At 34.0% G+C, this 22666-nt stretch overlaps 2 protein-coding genes across 6 annotated transcripts; both read right to left on the bottom strand.

Moving 5' to 3' along the window:
* Positions 1-1072: 1072 nt before the first annotated feature.
* LOC114175787 lies at positions 1073-14866 on the bottom strand. Of its 5 annotated transcripts, none has more exons than XM_028060587.1 (9): positions 14488-14861; positions 11806-14394; positions 11620-11723; positions 9091-9160; positions 6850-7638; positions 5386-5588; positions 4479-4605; positions 2673-2879; positions 1073-1285 (listed from the first exon to the last, which is right to left on the bottom strand). In XM_028060587.1, exons 1-9 carry the CDS (start codon positions 14647-14649, stop codon positions 1271-1273), a joined length of 4266 nt encoding a protein of 1421 aa, XP_027916388.1. In that variant the 5' UTR covers positions 14650-14861; the 3' UTR covers positions 1073-1270. The 5 variants fall into 5 exon arrangements, 3 of the variants coding, with proteins under 3 accessions (XP_027916388.1, XP_027916387.1, XP_027916389.1); XM_028060586.1 differs by lacking the exon at positions 1073-1285 and adding an exon at positions 1380-2281 and having other exon boundaries at positions 14488-14859; XR_003602909.1 differs by lacking the exons at positions 1073-1285; positions 2673-2879 and having other exon boundaries at positions 4480-4605; positions 5386-5604; positions 14488-14865.
* A 1283-nt stretch (positions 14867-16149) lies between these two features.
* LOC114178437 (serine/threonine-protein phosphatase PP1) lies at positions 16150-20356 on the bottom strand. Its single transcript, XM_028064340.1, has 4 exons — positions 19826-20356; positions 18037-18596; positions 17303-17515; positions 16150-16552 (listed from the first exon to the last, which is right to left on the bottom strand). The coding sequence occupies exons 1-4, from the start codon at positions 20001-20003 to the stop codon at positions 16538-16540; spliced, it is 966 nt and encodes a 321-aa protein (XP_027920141.1). The 5' UTR covers positions 20004-20356; the 3' UTR covers positions 16150-16537.
* Positions 20357-22666: the final 2310 nt, after the last annotated feature.

Below are 22666 nucleotides of genomic sequence, written 5' to 3'. Positions count from 1 at the left end.
CTTTGACTAGAGCTTTCGTGAATTATTATTTGTAATTTGCATAGTTCTAAATAGAAGTTATTGTAGATAGTAGATTAGTGATGTCAGAACTTGTCTCTACGAAATTGGGAGGTTATCTAACAAAATTAGTAATTGTCAACGTTATTTCCTCGGTTTTTTACAAATTGATTTTCTTATTGAATACATTGTTTTCAATTATTTTATTTATCCACTGGGGTTGTAGTTTATTCTTTCTGTATTTGTTGCAAAATTTGAATGAAGATTCACAATTTCCCCCTCACAATTTAGGTTAAAAATAACAGTAGTTTTATACAAAAAAAATTAAAATGTTACGAGTGATGGTAAAATTGTAAGAAAAAAATATATAAAAAGAAAAGTTACAAAAAGTGATATACCTTTTATATATTATTGTAAATTATATTTCAATCAATTGCTTAAAAAAGGTATCACACCCACAAAACTGTTACACATTCAGGTTTCATTTTTTTTTTTGTACCCATTAACCCCACATTCTATTTATTTATCTTTAATTATGAGTTCTATTCAAACTCAATATACCTCAATAAAATTTGATGTCAATGCTTGTATAACTCAAAATGCAGATATAAATATCACCAACTTGCGTGCGTTTCTGCCAAGTTATGTAATATAACAGGTTAAACAAATAACAATTACTTAGATAACTCTGTGAGTTACCCAACCAAACTCGAAGTTTTCGAAACTTACCTCCTGAAATCTCAGTCCTTCAAAAGTGTAGGTTGTAGGAGAGATCTCTCTGGTTATAGTCATTTGCACTTGTAATTGTTGTGCTATGGAAGGTACTATGATGTTACGTTGTTATGAAGAAAAATTCATTCAAAAGGGGGTATGTAGCTTGATAGGTATAGTTTTCGCAAAAGTTAAGAGTAGGTGACATTTCATTAAAGTGAGAAAGAACAGGTAAACAATTCCATGGTACAACAATGCCTTTCAGTGGCAAACCATAACAGCGGGATGTTGACTTAAAAGGTTTTTCGTAAGTAAATATCACAGAAATTACGCTTTAACAAAGACAATTGACTTCAACATTGGATTTTCCAAAAGGAACTATTGGACTTTTGAATTATGTAACAGTTCCAAACAGCTCATCCATTCTTTCTGTAAAGAACTAAAATATATATTGCCTCGTTAAGATTGATCGAGGACGAATTACTATAATGTAAAATAATCTTTCTTGGTATCTCCCTTTCTCACTATTCTTGGATAATCCAGCATGTTCACGCGGTTTCTCTTAAAAGAGTCTCACCTGAGATCTCACAAAAAGTCTTGTAATGAATGACGGTGGAGTTCAATAATTATCCTTCACTCTTTCATTAGAGTAATTCAACTTGCCCAACCAAGGAGGTATAAATAAAGCTACATTGATATATGATAATCTTTTACATATAACTACCACACGTAAGCGTGGCCTTCTTGTCTTATTTGCTTTCCTTTCGTTTACAATATTACGTGAGCATGACCAAATCAATGTGATACTCAGAAAAAGAAAAATAAAAAAACTCAAACTGCATGAGAAGCCAGAGATCTATACAAAATTTAAGGGGATGCTCTCCGAAAAACTGGGGAGAGATCAACGTAATTTCTGTCCATATAAAGATTACACAATCTGTGAAGACTAATTTTTCAAGATTATTCTTCTGGGACTTCAGAAACTACTTAACTTATTCATAGATAGAGACCAAATAGTCAAACCAGAATGGTTAATCACTTTGAATAACGTGGCAATTATTTGGCCCCCAAATGCAAATAAGTTCGTAGTTACTATATTGAAAGGCTTACTTCTCCTTTTACCAGCATTTCATCCTAAAGAAGATAGCCAAAGTATCTCAACTCATACTAAAGGCCATCCAATTGGCTCCTTATACTGATATCATCAAGCTGTTCTTTAAAAATCCTCCAAAGGCGGTGTCCCAAATTATTGGAGCTCCACAGAATAACTTTTCAATTACTATGCTAGTATGAGCTAGTAAAAATCTTTCCTGTTGCTAGTTTGGGCTGGCTATAGAAGCTAAAGTGTTGTTTCATGCAGCCTCAACTAAATTATGGAATAAATGAAATTTCTCAGCAAGAATTTCTAAGAATCAGTACTAGTAGACGCTTATAACTGAAAAGTGCCCAATTCATGACCGTGTCTTGTAAGAAGTACTTTCCGCCCCTCAACCCATTCTAGTCTATAGGAGAGATCCAAATTATGAAGCAATTGTTTTGGACTGTCCCCGTGATTTGAATCCCTCGCATTATCCTACAAAAGAAAATATAGGTGCTATTTCTCAATATAAGAACTAAATTTTTTGACATGGTAGATGACTTGATTAATTAATGACCTTATGACTCCTAATGAAACGTTTTCATCCTGACCTGTCTACCATTTATATTCATGCATCTCAACCAATTGAATGTATTTTAGTATGCTTTCAACCAACTTTCTATTATGCTTTCATCATTTACTTAGTTAAACTAATAATATCCAGCTTGGCAGTTGAATTCTCCTGCTAAGTATAATTTCATACAACTCATTGTATCTTCCCCTCAGGTATCAGATTCAGTTGAAGACCGGATCCTAGGCTCATTCGCTGGATGTAAATAGCTTCAGTAATGAAAAAAAATAAGATAAATATATATATATAGATTACCTGAAAGTTCTGCAGCCTGTCAGTTTCCAAAATATTGGCCATTATGCTTGATCTTGAAGAATTAGGTGAAAATCCTTCCCAAGGAGGAACAAATATTAGTTTGGTGCACTGGACAGGAACAAAGTTCCGGCTGAGTTTCTCCCACCAGAAAGATCCCAGTGACCACCATCTAATCAGTAGTCCATGTTCGGAAAAAGCAACCAGCCCCTATCAGTGAAGAATATTGGGGTATAGGAGGGAAAGAAATATCAGTTTGAGATACTGACGATAAGTACCAATCTTGAAGCAAATAGATCGATAAAGAAGAAACACTATTTGGCATAAAATGGGGCCATGCAGAAATTAAAGACGCTATTGAATAATCAAGGAAAAAAAAAATACTAGCAGCACATTCTCTAATATTCTTGGACACACTGTTGTGCATTGATATTTATTGAAAATCAAATTATTTTTAGGGTTTCATTTCTTATTTAATAAGTTCAGCTCCTGATTCTGTAAGCAATAACAGGTAGTGCGTTAGAAAGTGTAACACTTGTTAGGAATCCTTTTATTTGACCAGAAGGATAGGAACTAAAGAATTTACCCCTTTCTTGATCATTACTTCCTAAAAGTTCATAAATATTCTTTCTCCAATAGAAAGAGTTTGGATGTTCGTGTGATCCTAATCCTTGCAGAGTACAGAGACTAAAGCAAACCTTCACAAACTTCCTAATAATATCCATACAGAACATGTTTTTGGAAAGATTTGGAAATTATTACACCTAAGTTCCGGTGCATAGTACACATACCCCGATGCATTTCTCCTTCTGAATAAAAAATAAAAAAGCTTTCAAATATTTTCTTTTAAATTCAAAGTGTATGTTCCAGCAGAAAACAACAATCCAGCCTTTCCTCACCAGAATAGGTCAACTCCATGGATCAAATGAATTATGACGCTATAATGTTCTGTCATGAAACACGTTTATATCTCTAAATTATTTTTAATGGTTTTGCCTATAGTTTTTTTCTGAGTTTAAATCTACCTCTAGCAATTTGGCTACTCTTGTAGACCAGAAATAAAAAGAAATAAGTAAAATTTTGAATGGAAATGGCAAATTACTTTACGTAGTGATATTCTGAACCAAATTTTCAGGACGAGAGGGAGAAGAGGAACCCAACTGTTATATGAGCAATACTTGCATGAGCCGATTGCATAAAGGCAAATCAATCAAAAGTTCAAAATGTACTAAAATAATAATCAAGTCTGCTAAAATCTATGGAAATAATGCACAAACAAGATTGATTCAACCTATAGGCCCTATCCTCATACAAGATTGCTTTCTCTGGTTAACAGTGCACTCAGATTTTTGGAAAAGAATATATATGAAAGAAAGGTTTTCATCTTATTTAAATTGGTCCAATCAAGTAGAGTGAACCAATGCGAACAGTTTAGTCAAATCATAAAAAATAATATAGTGAACGAAAATGGGTGGGAGCCAGAAGGAAGTCTGTTAGGAAGTTACGTTGTGAGGATTCCCCTATTGCTCTGAGTAGTCAGAGTAATTCCCAACTGAATTTATTAATCACATTATCATAGCATACATATGATCTGAAACCAGTAACAGCCCATATTTCGGTCACAGATATATCAAAGTTTATAGTTTGTTTAATATAATTAAGACTCTGAATAATATCAAACCTTTATATATATATATATATATATATATATATATAATTATTAGGTTAGGTAATCCAAAATCTACTAAGTAAATCATATCATGAAACACCAAGTAGTTAAGGTTTTTTATCAACAAAATGTGTCAGTACCTCTCCATCTGGTGAAAAACTCAGTGCTGAAATAGCAGTGGTCAACATTGTTCCTAATGATGATGCTGGAAGTAGAGTTGGAAGTCCAGGAGGCCCACTTGCATCTAAAACCTTTATCATTGTCACACTGCATAAAAAACGAAGGCTCTCCATTTAGGAAACTTTTATCTCCAGATATCTAAGAGACAAGAAATACATGACAACATTTTGAATCAGAAATTTCAAAAAGGGAACCATAGAAGTGCGAAAGAAAGAAAAGAAGAGAACAAGTTATAAATGCCATTATCGTATAAACTGGGAATGTAGGTTCGGTCCAAAATAAATTTCTAATTCATTTCTTAAGAAATTGTCTATATCATCATAGGCTAACCATGGTTATGATGGTGCTAATTATTAAATTATCCTTTTAGTCAAATTATTTGAAAATGGAAATTAAAACTGTCACAAGGATTTACAAATGCCACCGTATGTATTAGATTAGATCTGGTGATTTTCTTCATCATTCGCTGAATATGATGTTGAAGAATACCATCAAAGCAAAAAAAAAAAATACCAGTCAGCTACTTAGGATAAAACCTGGGGTAAGACTAAGCACTAAGCATAGAACGTCATATTAAGCATCACTATATACTTTGGCATCTTAGCTAGGCTCACACCTTGTCTTTCCCCCCCCTTAAATATACTATTATTGTTATTTTTTCCCTTACAAAATTTTAATTAATTCGACTAGGTACTTCTAATGGTTTTTATTCTTTGACCTTCCAACCCTGCATATAATATATAAATGCCACAAAATCAAGTGCACTTCTCTCAAGTACAAGAGAGACAGAAATTGGAGGATATTTTAACATTTCAGCCTGAACCCATTCTGAATCATTAATTACAATCTATATCTGAATCCTAATACCTTTGCATATCATAAACCCTGATGTTTGCGTTGTTAACTTCTCCAATCACATCTCCAACTGCTAGTTTGGTCCATGAATCAGTGACAGCCACCATGGGATATACACGTACAAGTTCCTTGAAAGTTGTCATTGAACTCTGGAAGCATGCCTTCCGCATGACTGAGTTGCTAGGATCTATAGTCTGTAAAATGAAGTTGACCACCTGCAGATCTGACGCACTGTCACAAAAATTCATGCTTCAATGTTTCAAAACAAATAAGCAGTATGAATTTAAATCTATTGGGGAAGAGAGAAATACTAGCAAATCATATGTTTCAGTACGAACAGATGATAGCCTCTCAAAAAACAAAAATCAGTCTACTCCCGAATAGAAAAAGAAGAGAAACAAGTAATTAAAGATATAAGAATAGGAAATTCATTATAAGAAAGTACACAACCAATATGAAACAAATGTATATCTAAAATGAAGAACTGAGATATACCGATAAGATTCAGTTTGCACGGCATAAATACCAAATAGTTCAATCTGTCAACATTAGTATATAAGTAAGAAAACAACAATAAAGGTTTTTCCCTCTAGTGAGATTAGTTACATGGATAAAAGGATACCCTGATGTTTTGTCTCAAATCATGCCTGTTTGCTAACCTTTAAACCTTTCTTAATCATTTTGCCTATAACTTTTTCAGCCTCCCTTTACACAGCAATAAACACATCTGATATCACAATGGAAAAAATATTTTATTTTCTAAAAAATAAAATTCATATTTAAATAATAAAGTATCATTATTGTAAAGCAAATGCTCCTTGGATATAATTCTCTCCAAACAATAGTCATTCACCAAAAGGAATATATGCTAAAATGTTTGGTTTCAAGGATTCACTTCTAGTAAACAGAAATTGAACAATAATAAAATAAGAAAAGAAATAGGCTTAACTACTTTTGGTCCCTACAGATATGTAAAGATGTAAATTTTGGTCCCAATAAAAAATTAATTGCACATTTAATCCACTAATTTTTCCAACTCAAGCAATTTTGCTCCACCATTGAATATAATTCAATTGCTAACAGAAAATGCTGGTGTGTCCAATTATGATAACATTGTTAGCTATTTATTCAAGCATAATATTAATAGCAAGGTTTAACACCAAATATTAGTACCAGACACATTAGCATTTTTTGTTAGCGATTAGATGACATATTAGTAAAGGATCAGAATTAGTTAATTTTGATAACTAAAGGACCAAATGTGCAATTAAATTTTTATAGGGTCCAAAATTGCAAAATCACAACTTTGAGGATCAAAGGTGGATTGAAACCAAAAAAGTTAAATATAAATTAAGTCTTGAGGTAGATACCTAACCACAAACATAAGGTGAAGTCAAAAATCAAGACGCAGTAATGAATCTACCAGAAAGATTAATAAAAATAAGGCTAGTCTTAGCAACAACTGTTTTCACAAACCTTGTCAAGGTATTGAGCCAAATTCTTTGGAGAACCACGCATGATCCTTATGAGAGTCAACAAAGACACCATGTGGACAGGTGAATCAGATGCAGTAGACCAAATTTGGCTTTCAATCACAGCCAAAAAGCCTGTTATATCAGCCATAGCCAAACTTGGAAGAAGAACCTCCACCAATGTCTTTTTAATAGAAAAAGATGCATCCGATATTTCTTTCACTGACTTGGAAGATGGGCCACTCAACTCTACTTGGAAAAAAATATCCCCAATCAGACGAGGAATCTCAGAGACAATGCATTCTTTCCATGTACTTTCCATGCCCTCTGCAAGTAGCTCAGCAGCAGTGGAGCTATACTTCTCGTTCATAGCCATAGCCAACTTCATTAATGGATGAACAACAAGCCTGGAAAGACTTGGCTTTACAAGACTAGGATACCAGATAGCCAGTGCACCAGCAACAATAATGTGAGATGTCATTGCATCCTGACTAGTTCCACCAACACAAGAAATCCAATCTTGCACTTCAAATGATTCTAGCCAAGCAAGTATCTTGGATTCCTCATCTCGGGAAACTCCTTGTTTTTCTACCTTTGGAGATATACTCCCTTCCCTCATGTTTCCTAGATTATGCGTGTCTCTACTTCCAGTATGGAAACTCATATTGTTTGACTCAGTAGGTTTCAAATTGCATAGAGGTAGAGGAATAACATGAGAGGCAGCACAATGAAATATAGAGCGTGCAGCCATACGCACATGTTCACTTTCATCTTGCCAAAAAGCCACCAAGAGCTGCAAAAAGAGGAAATAGCCTTCAGAAGTTGAAATCAAGTAATTAGGAAGTTTTTCAATAACACAGCGCATGGACACAGTCCACTGCCCATAATATGACAAACTACAAACAACATTAATCAAGTATTGGAATTGATCATTCCAGTAAGGTCATCTAATGGAACAAAAATACAAATAAAAAATAGCTTTCGTAAAATGTTATGCTGTAACTAAGAGAATGGACTAAACTGCCAGATTTTAAGCTATCTCAAAAACACAAGAAACATGGCAAAGCTGGCCTAAATTGAGTCTGTTTCTTAAGTTAGAAAGTAAGGTAGTATCCACCCTCAATTTAATTTAAAGTGCATCTTATTAATTAACGCACTAATTTTTAAATGCAGTTAAAACCTTCAGAAAACAAACTCCCTTTAGAGGAGCTTATTCTAGGAAACACACAATGGACAACATTCAAAGGCCAATTAGGTATTTGAAACCAAAAATTTTCCTCAAAAATGAAATTTTAGACAAACAACAAACAGGAACAATCAAACTACAAAGGCAAAACAACTGAGGGTTTTCTCCTTGCTATAATCTATTTCCTCCAACTGCCTCATTTTTTTTTTGTTTTAGGGAATATTGCGGCATAATGATGCAGTTTTTATGGGAAGTGGAGAGGAGAGGATTAGAACTTGTATTCCAGCCATTTGTATCCTCGAAAGTACCTAACGTATGTGGTACTATTTCTGGATTACTCGGGCCTCACAGCTAGGGCTATTACAAAATTGAACTGGACCACATTAGTATTGAATTGAACTGAATTACAATTGTTCTGAAAAAAGCTGAACTATTTTAGTTTAGTTTTTTAAAAAAAAAAAAAACTGAATTACTTCTAAATCGAACTGCTTGAGCTACACTGAATTGTAACTCTTCCTCTTTGAGAAATGAATTTACAAGATACATTTCTGAATATGTGCAGCACTTACCAAAAAGATTGATTTAAAAGAATGTAAAATCAAGAAAATAGAAATAACAGATGTTGAGAAAGAAATAAAAGGTAAGATTAGGAAAGAAAGAGAAAGGTAGAAAGAACGATATCGGTATTGAAAAGTGTAGAATACAAGAGGAAGAATCCTTGGCACTCCCTCCTCCTACTGAAAATCTTAATTTTGGTTATTTACCAAAAAGATACATTCCTATTGCAATTTACCTAATTTAACTACGTAACCTCCTTACTGCCCCTGAAATGAAACCACCTAAACCTAACCACTGGTCTCCTACTACTTTTTTTTCTTCTGGAATATGCCACCAAATCTTATTCTCTTATTCAGAGTTGGCTAATGTCTAATGCAGTGTGATGCGTCCAAAGTTATCATATATTCTTCACAAGCTCACAACACAAATAATATAGGGCATGCATAAAATCAATTGCGAATAAAATTATAAAGCTACAAAAGCACGTTTACATATTACAACCTGTAATGAAGGTGGCTTCACATCTGGAAAATTTTCCAGGAAATTCCGAGTATAAAAGGCTGCTAAAGCACTGCATACATATGATACTATCAATCATCAGCACATTTTTTCAAACTGAGTACATTTTTAGAAAATAATTTAAGACGGCTTGTTTAATAAATTAAAGAATTCGACTTTAAAAAGGGATTACCACATTATAAACTGCACAAAAATACCATTACCCAAACAGTAAAAGTAAGATTAGTAAGAGGGCAAAAATATAAGATAATAGGAACAGAATCTTTGCAAGCATCATAGAGGAGCAATTGCTCTTAAATAGAATACATAGACATAATAACTAAAAATCCTAATTTATGATTGGATATAATGTATCCCTCCCTACAATTCTGGATCAACGATCTTGTACTATAAATATAAAATATATTGTCAGCCTATTAATCCTCCTAATTATCATATGAAATTAAGTCAGCTAATTATGTAATTAAAATTGTAGAAGGAAATATTAACTGCAACATAGATCAAGGGATTCTGGCACTCCCCCTCAAGTTATTGATTGGATGTCATCCATTCCCAATTTGCCAATAATAGACTAAAATGAATAACCGGTTAGGACTAGACTCAATAGAAGGTGAAGTATTAGGGCTACACTCAATAGATGGTGAAGTATTACTAGACTCAATAGATGGTGAAGTATTAGACTCAATAGATGATAGAGTATTAATGAGACTTAATTTTTTAGAAAATGAGGTTTTCTGTCAAGATTGGATTATCCTTATCTTCAATGCATGAGCTTTCCCCCAGAAGATATGGTTGAAAATATTGTGTATTTTCATCAAAGGTGACATCACAAGGCACAAGAATCGTTTTGTTGGAAGGTGGTAACATTTGTATATCTTTTGATAGGTTAGTAACCAATAAATATGCATTTAATAGCTCGAGGATCAAGCTTTCCCCTAAGATTGGGATGAACATGGACAGAGGATATATAACCAAAGACTCGAGGTACAAGATGATTAGTTATCCTAAAGTCTGGGAGAAATTCAGAGAGTAGTTGAATGTGACTATTATTGTTTAGATTTTCCGAGGATATTACACACTTGTGCTTTACAAATTCATAAGGATCACAATGAAACATTTGTTCGTCAACCTTTTAAAATAAGTTAGGAAACATGATTTGTAGGGTACTGAATGATGGATGACCTAATCGAAAGGGGTCTAACCAAATTTTTTTCTATATTGGACAGGGTCTATAAGATATAAACCTAGTAGATAATTGAGTCATGTGGTCTATGGCACCAGAATCAATTACCCAGACACCTTCTTTACAGGAATTTAAGGCATTGAGTGTAGGAATAAAGAATATTACATGCGAATGCTAAGGAGCAATTACCTGAGTCTGCAGGTTTTATTAATGTGTTCAGCAACCCCCTTAATTTTAGAGTCTCCTTTGTGCTGAACTCTGGTGGGTCGAGTTTTCTGTATCAGACATTTTTTAGGGTTGAACTACGGTAATGCAGGCCTAGAAGGTATACATTGGAATAGAGGTTTTTGCTGTTGCAGCAATCCATGTTGCGCAGGTAAATACAGCAGAAGAAAGAAAGGAATGTTGTTTTGCAGCAATGCAGGCTGCGCAAGAAATTACACAGGCTCCCAAGGATTTTAGAGCATTGATACCATGTCAGAAAAATTGTTTCTTGTCTTATTCATACAGGAGCAATTGCTCTCAAATAGAATACATAGACATAATAACTGAAAATCTTAAGTTACGAAGGATATAGTCTATCCCTACAATTCAAGATCAATGATCTTGTATAATAAATATAAAATATATTGTTAGCCTATTAATCCTCCTATTTATGAAATGTAATTAAATCTTCCAATTATGTAATTAAAATTGTACACGGAAATGTTAACTGCAGCATACATTAAGGGATTTTGACCAAAACCAGCCATGGAAAAACCTACTATTATTTATCCTACACCTGATGAATACTTTTTCTATTCAGAATATTACAAAAGTGTCAAACTAGTCTGGCTTATTGACCAGCTCGACTGATAAGCCAACGTAGGACCTAAAATATCTAGTTGGCCATGATAGTCGGGGCATAGTTTTTTTCTTTTATTATTTTCATCACTTTTCTATTTATGAAAAAATATGTATATGTTACAAGAAAAACTCCAAGGAGCTGGTTTCACATAATACCAAGAATCCACCTATAACACGAGTTCCATAACACATGGAACTACTTAAGTAAATGGATGGTTGTTCCATTTTGTGAAGAACCTCAAATAGGACTTTGAAACTTTGTAGCGTTTAAAAAAAAAAAAAACATCTCGAGTGGTTTGTTAAAATTTAAATTTAAAGTATGTTTCTAAGTTCAGTTTAGGGGGGGAAAAGAGGGTTCCTCCGAGGAAAAAAAACTACTAAAAGCTGTGATTAAAATATTTTCATTTAAAAGCAAAAAGAAGATGTAGGAGTACAAATAACTAGATTTTTTTTCTTTTCTATTAATGTAATTGTGACTATACCTGCTGGCTGCTGAACCAGAGTGAGACAAGCTAATCAGACGTTGGGCAAGGGACACCATCGTCAATGATCTCAATGCACAAAACTCAGATGATGATTTCCAGAGCTGAAACAAGGTTTTTAATGTCTCAGGAATTATTGAAAACAGAGATAAAAGAAAAGTCCCAATGTACTGTCCAAAATATTACCTCAAGATTAGCACTCTGAGCAGGAAATGTCAATGTCAATGACCCTTTATCCCCCTGCAGACCAGAAGCTACTATGAAATTTTCTGGTCTCCTCAGCTTCATGTCACTTATCAACAAATTATCAAGCTCTGTGTCTACACTCCACGAATGTAGATATGACAAGCTATATCGAAGCAAGTATTCTTCAAACAGGTTAACCAAGTCATGCCCTTCTAAAGTTTCTGAATTACGGTGGCTGGGATTTTGCTCCTGGACTCCCTGCTGCTTCAAATTGATAATCACTGGCTTGCCACCACCATTTTCTATGGATTCATTCTTTTGAAATAAGAGCATCAAGGATGCAAGATCAAAACAAAGAGACACAATCCCTGGGAAAGGGCAAGCGCATTTGATAGGAAGCTTGCTACTCAAAAGAGCAATCTGAGAGGATGAATCTGGCTTCACTGAAATTTCTTTACCTGCATTTGTGTTGGAAGAATTCAGCTCAGTCATATTTGAAATATTTGGTGACGACCTTGATGAAGTAAGCAAGTTGTCTGAACTATTTAAGGGGGAGTTAGAGAACCTTGCATCATCAACTATCGGAAGGAGTAAGGAAGAGACTGATGTGTTTCCATTCAGCAATGTGCCAGATACGGAATTCTTGCTGACGCATTTACAAAAATGATCAAACATTGAATGTGCAGCTGTCCCAAGTAGGACTCGCTCACGAGAACCTGTCTTTACATCCCAAATGTATAATACATCATTAGCATCAGAAGTTCCGTAATGTGTTTGACAGAGACAGGAAATATAACCTCTTGCTCCGTCCCATAAAACTTTAGAAGGATAGTTCACGTGTCCAGGAAAGATTCTCTCCACTCGCAGAGTCTCTAGAGAAACAAGAGCAACACATGCATCCTCTCCTACTGAAAGGAAACAATTACTCCAAGGATGCACAGTCAAAGGTGGAGCAAGAATAATTTGACGCACAGGAGCTACATGATGATGCATTACCATGATAAGACTGCCAGTGTCAAGATCCCATATTCGAATCGTGCAATCCATACTTCCAGACACCAAAACCTGCTTAAAATTCCAGCTTTTGGCACTACCCATCATTTGATGTGCTGCCAAACAAAGTACAGCACCTGTATGTCCTGAGAAAAACTGTTTGCATGCAGATGGCTTTTCATCAGGATTGGAACTTGCATCATCCAAGCAAATCCCTTGAAACAGATCAAACCTTACAACCTCTATTTCTCCACTTAAAAAACCGTATACAACAGCATAAGGAGTGAAAAGGTTCTCAGAGATGATCATGGAAGAAGAAACAACCTTCCCCTTGTAAGCATAATAATTAGTTCCAGTACCAGCATGTTTGTTGTCAACAATATCAGAATATGGACTCAAACCAAAAGTTTTAGTCTCAAGACCATCGAATCCCTTGAGCTGAGTCGATTTCTCAAACCAGCCGGTGAAAGATACACCATCACCGATCATTCTGCACTGACGATACAATCTACCAGGTTCATCACTAAAATCATGCAATGACCACATTGTGGCAAGTGGCCTCCATAGTAAAGGATCCTCATAATTATAGCAAATTGACTTGATGCATACAAGATATTGACTTACTTGTTGAAAAAAAACAGATAATCTCATATCAGGTTGATAACGAATACCAGGAATCTCAGAAAGAGGTTCACATCGGAAAACATCATTCTGATACAATACATTATATATAACTGCATAACCTACATTATTCCACACAACAAATCTTACTGTAATCGAGTTTCCATATTCGTTGCCATTGCAGACACTCTCCACATCATCATTCTCAAGAAAAATGCCACCATCAGCATGTGTTTGAGTACAACCCTGATCCAAACTGAATAAGCTATCCGCAAAAGAAACTTCTCCAATCACACTATGATTCAGTAACCTGAAGACACACCGATCTTCCAATATTGAAGCAACAACATTCCCATAGGTTAAAACCGAAACAACCTGCTCCACACTACTCAATTCTTCATCGAAAAAAGAGGTCTCCAATTGACCTTTATCACCAAGTGAACCCGCCAAGTTCTCCCCTCGATCCTCTGATATGGGAACCATCTGCTGCCTCCCATCCGAATCAGCTACAAACACAGAGTTTCTCTTCTCGTCATCATCACCCAAAACCAATGCCATAAACTTAATTGGACCAATGGATAGACTTCCATGAAACACAGTTTGAGTAATGGAAAGCGAATACGAGTCCACAATAAGAACAGTGCACTTAGGAGGCTTCCTAAGCTGAGTTTCTCTATCAATTAATCCTTCATTCCCCTCTAAAGAACACGCTATACACACATATCTCGGTGTCGAAGGCAAGGTTCTAATTAAGCGAGGAGTGCCAACCCAAGGCGGCAATTTCCTCCGGCACCGGCAATGGCCACTGTTTTTGCTCCACACACACAGAAAACCATCACAGCACGCACTTATCAACGCATTGAACTTACTTGTACTCGAAGTATAACCGTTTCCTGCATCTGCAATGGGCCTACAGACGGCGAGATCGGTAACCGGTGCGCCGTGACCGCACAACACGCCCACCGCCTTAACTTCCTGCAAAATCGACGCGGCTCTTAGCGATTGAAGGAGAAATAGTTGTTATAATTATTTGATAATTGGAAAGGAGAACAGAAAAATTGAAAATACCGGTGTGGAAGTGGAACTGGAGATGGTCCACCAGATGATGGAGCCATCCGATCCGGCTGTGTAAAAGGTCGGCGTCGGTGGTTCCGTCAAAGCGGCGACGGCGGTGACGCGGTGAGGGAACGGCGTGCCGGACCATATGCACGCCACCGATCTGCACTTCATCGATAATCGAATTTCTCACTTCATTGCTTTTTTTGAATAACGGCTACACATCGCATGTGTGATTATTACTCTATCACTCCATTCGCGAATTTTGGTTCGAAACGAAGGGGTTTTGGTTTGGACACTTGATTTGAACTCGATCACTATTCGTTGTTGCTTGTTTGATATTGTTAGATTCACGTTTTTTATTTCACTTCAGAGTTAACGCACAACACAGTTTATTTAATTTAATCCCCAAAGCAACCTATTTATATTTTGGGTCTAAAAAATATATGTCCTTGTGCCATTCTTTCATGGAATGTTTATTTATGGAAAGTTTAAAGTGACGCATTAATTTTCAATTTTTGGGATACATAGACTTTCAATTTGGACAAATTTGTTTCACCAAATAATATTACATTTTTAGAGATGATAGTTTCAAAAATATTAGTATGATGAAGACGGTTATTCTGGATATGTTTAAAAATAATTGGTTTAAATTTTATTATTTCTAAAAATACTTTTTATCAATTAAAAACAAATGTTAATAAATTTTTTTATGAAAGCAGAAAAAGACAAGGTTAATATTAAGATTATTTAAAATGTTTGCTTTGATATAACTTTTCATTTTGTTATACTTTTTCCAAGTTCATAAACTAAAAAACTAGTTTTTTATTTAGTTTGTAATTTTGTAAGTGCCAGTTATTCAACGAGGTTTTGTATATAAGAATTTAATATCATTTTTCTGTCACATGCATCGTCTGTGTACCGAGTGAATGCAAAATATTTAACTAGTATATAGTAATTTTATTTTTTAATGTATATCTATTTGAAAAACATTATATCACCCCTAATGTTTCTGCCATTCTTCGTGTTGGTAACAATAATAAGTAAAGAACATGACTTTTAAATTAACATGACCAACAAAATGAAATGACGGCATTATTTTAAGTAAAAAAGTGATATATAATAAAAAGGTTGGAAGAAATAGGAGAGTTTTGAGAACAGAAGAACAAAGAAGCAACGAGAGAGATGAAGAGGAATAGAATCATGTGTACAACTTCTTTATGATTAAGGAAATTAATCGTTAATATTACATACTTATCTATAATAATTCGCAGATGTATTGAAATATAAACTGTTGATTCTTTTTTAACAGACGTTACTCAATGTCACTTACTCTCTTTAGAAGAATCAAATCCTGTGAAAATGAGCAAAGGTACATTTACTTTCCTGTGATTTTAAAGTTTCAATAATTACACACTCATAACAATTCACAAGTTTTCAAGCACTTAAGAGGTTAGTTTTCTTAAGACCACATACAAATCACGATGTTTTAATCTTCATATAACATTATTCAAGATACTAACAGACTGCATGCTTATTACACTGTTTTAAATGTTTACATTTCAATTCATAAAAAAACACGCCTGGTTCAAATTAATTCTTCAATAGGATAAAAACTATGACAATAACCATTTTTATGTAAAAATCAATACAAATGATATATAAAACACAGGGAGCTGAAGTGTAAATTTCATTAGTAATGACTAAAATATAAAATGTAACTTTTAAAGCAAGGAGAAATGAATTTAACCTAAATAAAACTTTCCGCGACGAAATAAGATATCCAGATTTCTCCTTACAAGGTTTGAATTCCCATTGTACATTAAAAAAACTATGTGAAGAAAGAAAGAAAGAAACAAAGGAAAGGGGGTCAATCAGTTGCACAATGAAGTGCCCTGTTCCTTGCTACACTGTTTAGTTTCGTTACCAAGGAAGGAAGACACTATGCGTTATATATATATATGCTGTGAATCATGCCAGGCAACACAACGATAAGCCTTTGAACTAAACGAAGAGTGAAAGCCTCCATTCAGCTCATCGACCTTTTGTATAGATCGAAATGTTAATTCTTCCCACCCTGGATGCAAAAGGGTAGGATAGATTAGAACTCGGTACTATAATTTCAAAAATATACGTAGCATATGATAGAATGAAAAGAAGGCAGCTAGCAAACTTCGCCAAATTTTTCAAGCCACAATTAATAGATGCTCAAATAATTTAACAAAATTCGTACTACTCTTTTCGCCTTTTATCCTGTCTCACATTGATGGGCTCGCAAAAAGAAAAAAAAAAAAAGGAAAATCAACATTGGTGGACAACTAAACAAATTTTAATATCAACAAACATCAGACTCCTTGAACACGTGAAGGAGGTATACACCTCGTTAAGAGGAATTGCCCCAAAGAGAATAGCCTAGCCATTTCACTCATGTCCCACGCAACATAACACGGGCTCTGCACTATAGGTCACTATTTCACTTGACGCTCATGCCCCCAAATAGAATGTAACCAACCCAGAAAATTGATTATTGGGTATAAAAGTCTAAGATAATTGTGAGCAGTGTTTATGGGTAAGGCCCCGCCAGACTTGGATCTTCTGGACAGGTTAAATCAACACTAATTGATTCATATGTACACTAACCAACTTAAGTAATACACATGGATAATGATTGTTAATAGATAGACCTAGAAGTTATGATACAGTCACCTTCTTGATTAAAACTCGAGTTTGGGACATACTTACATTAAAACATACAAACAGCTATCCACATCCATAAACATAAATATTAATGAACAAGTGCATGTCTTAAAATAATTTCAATCTTTACCTTATGAGGTGGAGTTCCCGGTCTTGATGTGTTGTTGCCAAATCCACCTTTCACTTTCTTTTCAGAAGATTTAAGTATTTGGAAAGAGCATGTCAAGGTGTCATCCACACTCATCATAGCACCAGCATTATCAAATTCACCACAGTAATTAGGGGCGGAGAATATAGTCACCAGCTGACGCTTGGCAAAAAACTCATATCCATCCTCTACGACCTGAAACACAACCCAAAATTTAAGAAGGGAAACATCAAACCAGATTCATCAATATTTGTATAGATAGATTCACCAATTCGTTAAAAAGAATGAAGACTGATGAGCCAAGTAAATATCAAATAAATTAGAATAGTCAGACAGAGAAACAATGCAATACAAGTACATTAACAAAAATCAGGATCATCAATCAAACACCATCAGATATTTACAAGGTGTCAGAGTTGATGGTACAGAAAATATATTGAAAAATCCAACTGGTGCTAGAAAATTACGGATTAAAATATTAAACATAATAATTTTTATTATAATACTCAATGCGTGAGGTCAAAACACAAATTAATCACATTCTCATGCATTCTGTCCCTTTTTTCCCCTCTGACTCAGTTATAAAAAATAATGAATCTACTCAATGCATGTGATTATTCTTCATTAAACATTAACAATATGAATAGTAAATTGCAAACGCATACATCATGCATGCCAAACTACAGAGAAATGGACAAAACTATAGGTTTCATTACCTGGTGAGCTCTGCAAATTAGATCAAGATCATGATGTTCAAGAAATTCAACAACCTTGTCAGCCCCAAATGTAAATGACACACCTCGATCATTTTCTCCCCACCCATCAAGATCTTTATCAGGATCAGCCCATAGAAGGTCACAGAGAAGACCGTGATCTGGCACATCAATAGGACGAGCAATATTTCGTATCTGATCCAAATGTTTAAGATCAGGTGATAAACCACCATGCATGCAAAGAATCTTCTCATCTATCAGAGCAGCAACAGGTAGACAATTAAAGCATTCAGTAAATGTCTTCCAGATGCGAACATTAAATCTCCTCTTACACTCATCATAGAAACCATATATTCGGTTGATGGAGGCACACTCATGGTTACCCCTGAGAAGAAAGAAATTCTCCTTGTATTTGACCTTGTATGCAAGGAGTAAGCATATTGTCTCGATGCTTTGCTTACCACGATCAACATAATCTCCAAGAAATAAATAATTTGCTTCAGGTGGGTATCCCCCGTATTCAAACAGCCTTAAAAGGTCTGAGTATTGGCCATGAACATCTCCTGCAAAAGAATCGTTTAACACAGATGCCATCTATTATTTAACATCTATAGATAACACAGTGGTCAAAAGCAAAGGAAGGCAACCTAAAGGTTCTAGGGCTTTTACCGCCCCAAACCAAAAAGTGCCAGAAAGTAAAAACCTAAAGTAGCAAGGCATTAAAATTAGAAAAAGAAAACAGTAAAATGTTAACCAATTCAACATAAATCAACTACTCAAACACGACATTACTACTTAAAAGTGAAAGATGTTCAATTGCAAAGCACAATAATAAGTTGAAAACAGGCTCCAATGTCAAATTTTCAAAAACAAAAATAAATACTACAGCCAACACCGCAGCCCTAAAGTTTAAATTCATGACAAAGAAAATTAGATGGGTAGGCTTTGGGAGTTGTCACAATTATTGGCCATTTAAACCAAGTACCATGGAAAAGTCATCAAGGCAAGCAACTTGGTCGAACCAGGAAAACATCACAAGGCAGCAGAAGCCTGACAGGAGGGGCACGTTGTCTACAACTACAACCCCAAAAGCCCATCAATTCCTTCTGTTCCATCCTTGGTCCCCCTTATTGGTCCCTATCAACTATATACGTCACACTGACAGATAAACAACAAACTTACAGAAAATCAGCTACTGCGAGTAGTAATGCAATTATTGGGGTATAGAACTTTAGAAGGCATAAATTCTACCCAACAACGCATCGAAAACAATTCTTCATTTACACGGAAACCTCAACACACAATTCCACAGAAATGAAGAGTTAATGATTTTGCAAAAGTTGGTGATTATCTCAGAAGCGTAGTAGCTATCACCACTGATCACACATCCCTTTGCTTCCACCAATTCCTCACCTGTCTTCTAAACAGCCGCAAGAAAACGAAACAAAATAGTGAGCAGCAACCCCGTCTTCAGCACACACCAACCTAAAAGGCCCATAGCAAATTCAATGCACCAAAAGAGATAGGAAAGAGACATGACGCCGTAACCTAAGACCTCCGTATTCACGCCCAATCCTAATCGCTCCCTAATTTCAATTCCATGCAAAAAACGGTAATCCCAAACCGCATGTAAAACGAACAAGGAGTATCACATGCAGATTCACCCCACGTTTTCCATTCAATTACAGAATCCACATATCACAATTCACAATTATTACAAAACAACAACCAACAAAATAACAAGCAATACAAAAAATTACAATAATCAACTAATTACGGGAAAAAAATATACCACAAATCTTAATTGGAGCCTCGAGTTCGAGAAGATTGGGTTGACTGAGAAAGATCTCTTTAGAGGAAGCGCAGAGTTGTCGAATTTCCGCCTCCGTAAGCTGCACCTGCTTCGTGGCTCTACCGTTTTTTGCCGCAACGAGCCGGCGGATAATATCGTCGAGCAAGTTCTCGTCCATCTCGCGAGAATTTCAAAAGCGGATGATCGGGTTGTGGGTTTGAGAAGGAGAAGAAAGGGTTCTCGCTTTGGCTTAAAGATAAAGCCGAAGAAGAAATAAGAGATAGAGCGAAGGCAAAGCAAAGGGTTTAACGAACGAATCGAAAACGCAAAACGGGGAAAGGAGCGAAACGACGAGGGAGTGATTGGAAATGGCGCCGTTTCCCGCTTCCAGAACGGAAATGACAAACGGAGTTGTTTAGAGAGGCATCGACGACGCTAATAGTTATGTAGGTTTTGTACCCTTTGGGTTTGGCGGAGGGGAGTGGCCACTAGTACCAACCCTACCCTAGTTCTACTTCCTTGTGACAAGGACAAATAATAATACACATTCATCTTCCTTCTCATTTTTCTCTATAAGTAAATTGCAAAAAAATTAAATAAAATATTAGTAACTAATTTATAACTAACTATAAATAATAAATAAAACACTATCTTTAATTCATACACGATGCACTTCACTTCTAAAATAAGCTTTAAATTTTAATATAAAAAAATTACGAAAATTAGTCATGGCACCAACATCATGATTAAAAAGTAATAAAGAAATTAAAATCTGATACCTTACTTTGCCTCCCTGCTATGCATTCCATTCCTGAATCCTCGTCTGGAACCCTATCTGAAACATTTTAGGAAGTGGGACCCACTCCTCGCACGTGCAATGTGTCGCCACGTCATCTTTTCTTCCTCTCCTGTGACATTTTTTTTTTCGGTGCTTCAATTCACTATAATCATCACCTATGATGATAATCAAGGATCTTATATTTCTCAGTGTTCTTCAATGGGATTTATGTGATGAATATCTCAATTTTTAATACATTTTAAGTTTATGTAAAAATCACCCTTATATAATTTCTACAAAAGAAAAAGTGTTGGTTTCTTTTATGGGGAAAATGGTTGAGTTTTAGATATATGGCATTTTTTAATGCTGCTAGTTAGACTTTATAATTCACCCATGCTACAAATAGTTAAAATATAAACGTAAAATTGAAATATATTTTAAAAAATAATTAAAATATGAGCTCATACCTAAGTCAAATGTCTAAAATTAAAAACAAAAAATGTCAACTAGAAATCTTCTTCTTTTTTTCGTTTTCAGCTAGTAATAAAAAATGTTGATTTTTTTAACTTTGAACTAATTGTTGATATCTTTATTGTTGCTTTTTTTATATTTTCTGACTTTTTTTTATAATATAATTACAAATTAACTTAATTTTAGGTAAATTTGTTTTCTTTTACATTCTTACTTTTATAAAGGCTTAATTAATTTTTGTTCTCAATTTTAGTTAGAAAATTTAAGTAGCTCTCCTCTTTTCACTTTTATTTTTGTTTTAATTGAGTTTCAATTTTTGGTAAAACATATAATTATATCCTAAATATTAATATTTTACGATTGTTAATAATTAAGTGATGAGACATGTTTATTTGGTAGTCGATGCATTGACATAGTTTTTTTTTTTTTTCTAATGTGGGAATTTACTTATAGCAGCATTTTAAATGTGAATGAAATTTGGGATTTTTTGGTGGATTTAGAACACCAAAATTTGGATAAACAAAGTCAACTTCCTTATTTTTTCTCCCTCCAAAAGTTTTCCAAAACCTCAAGACCCTTACCATCCATCTCTTATTTCCCCCAATTCACTCTTTATTCCTCTTCACCCACGAGTTACTTATAACTTGGTTAAATATTTTAACAAAATTGGAATTCAATTAAAAAAAATAGAAAACTATTAAAACTTTTTAACAAAAATTAAGATCAAATGAGTAATTAAGTTTTTTATATATTAGAAGGATCAAATTACCTAATATAACTTTGCAACACAAGTTTAATGTTAAATATAAAAAATGTAAATTAAAGAAATTAAGTTAATGCATTCTATTGTAAATTAAGATAACTATATTATTTTAGAAACTCGACTAAATTAGATAATTTTATATTTTTTCTATAAATAACATAAGTATATATAATTTTTTCAATTTTTTATATTATTTATATTGGTTCGATGATTTTTTCAAGTTATACTTTTATAAGAGCAGAATTATGATTTACTTACAAGTGTATGATTTAGTTTCAATATAGGATTACGTTTGAAATTTTAATTATTATAATCATATTTTTCATTGACTGTAGTATACTCGTGTTTAATATATTAGAAACAGTACTTTCAACATCAAAGACAAAAAAATAACAACAGGATCATTAATTATTAGATATGATACAGTTTTAACATATTAATTAATAAATATGATACAATTTTAACATATTAAAAGTAATGTTGTAATAATTCATTAAATATACTTTGGTATTTATCATTCTTTACTTTTAAAATGACAAATACAGATAAATATATGATTTAACAAAAATAATATAAAATATATTTGTCACGACATTAAAAGTAAAAAATATAAGTAAGTATCGTATATAAATAATAAATATGAACGATACACCTAAACATAATTTAATTATATTAATTTAAAGTTTCATAATTAAATTTGTTATCTTAATTCAATTTTCTATTTTTAAAAGTTAAATCAAATATTATTAAAGGTAAGGAATAAAACAACAGTAGAAAAATAAATTAATATCTAAAACTTACAAATAAAAAGTACGGTAAAAGCAATTTA

The sequence above is a fragment of the Vigna unguiculata genome, chromosome 3 (genome assembly GCF_004118075.2).
Source record: "Vigna unguiculata cultivar IT97K-499-35 chromosome 3, ASM411807v1, whole genome shotgun sequence".
Lineage (NCBI taxonomy): Eukaryota > Viridiplantae > Streptophyta > Magnoliopsida > Fabales > Fabaceae > Vigna > Vigna unguiculata.
The sequence above is the reverse complement of the archived record's forward strand: the minus strand, read 5'-3'. Positions and strand labels throughout refer to the sequence as shown.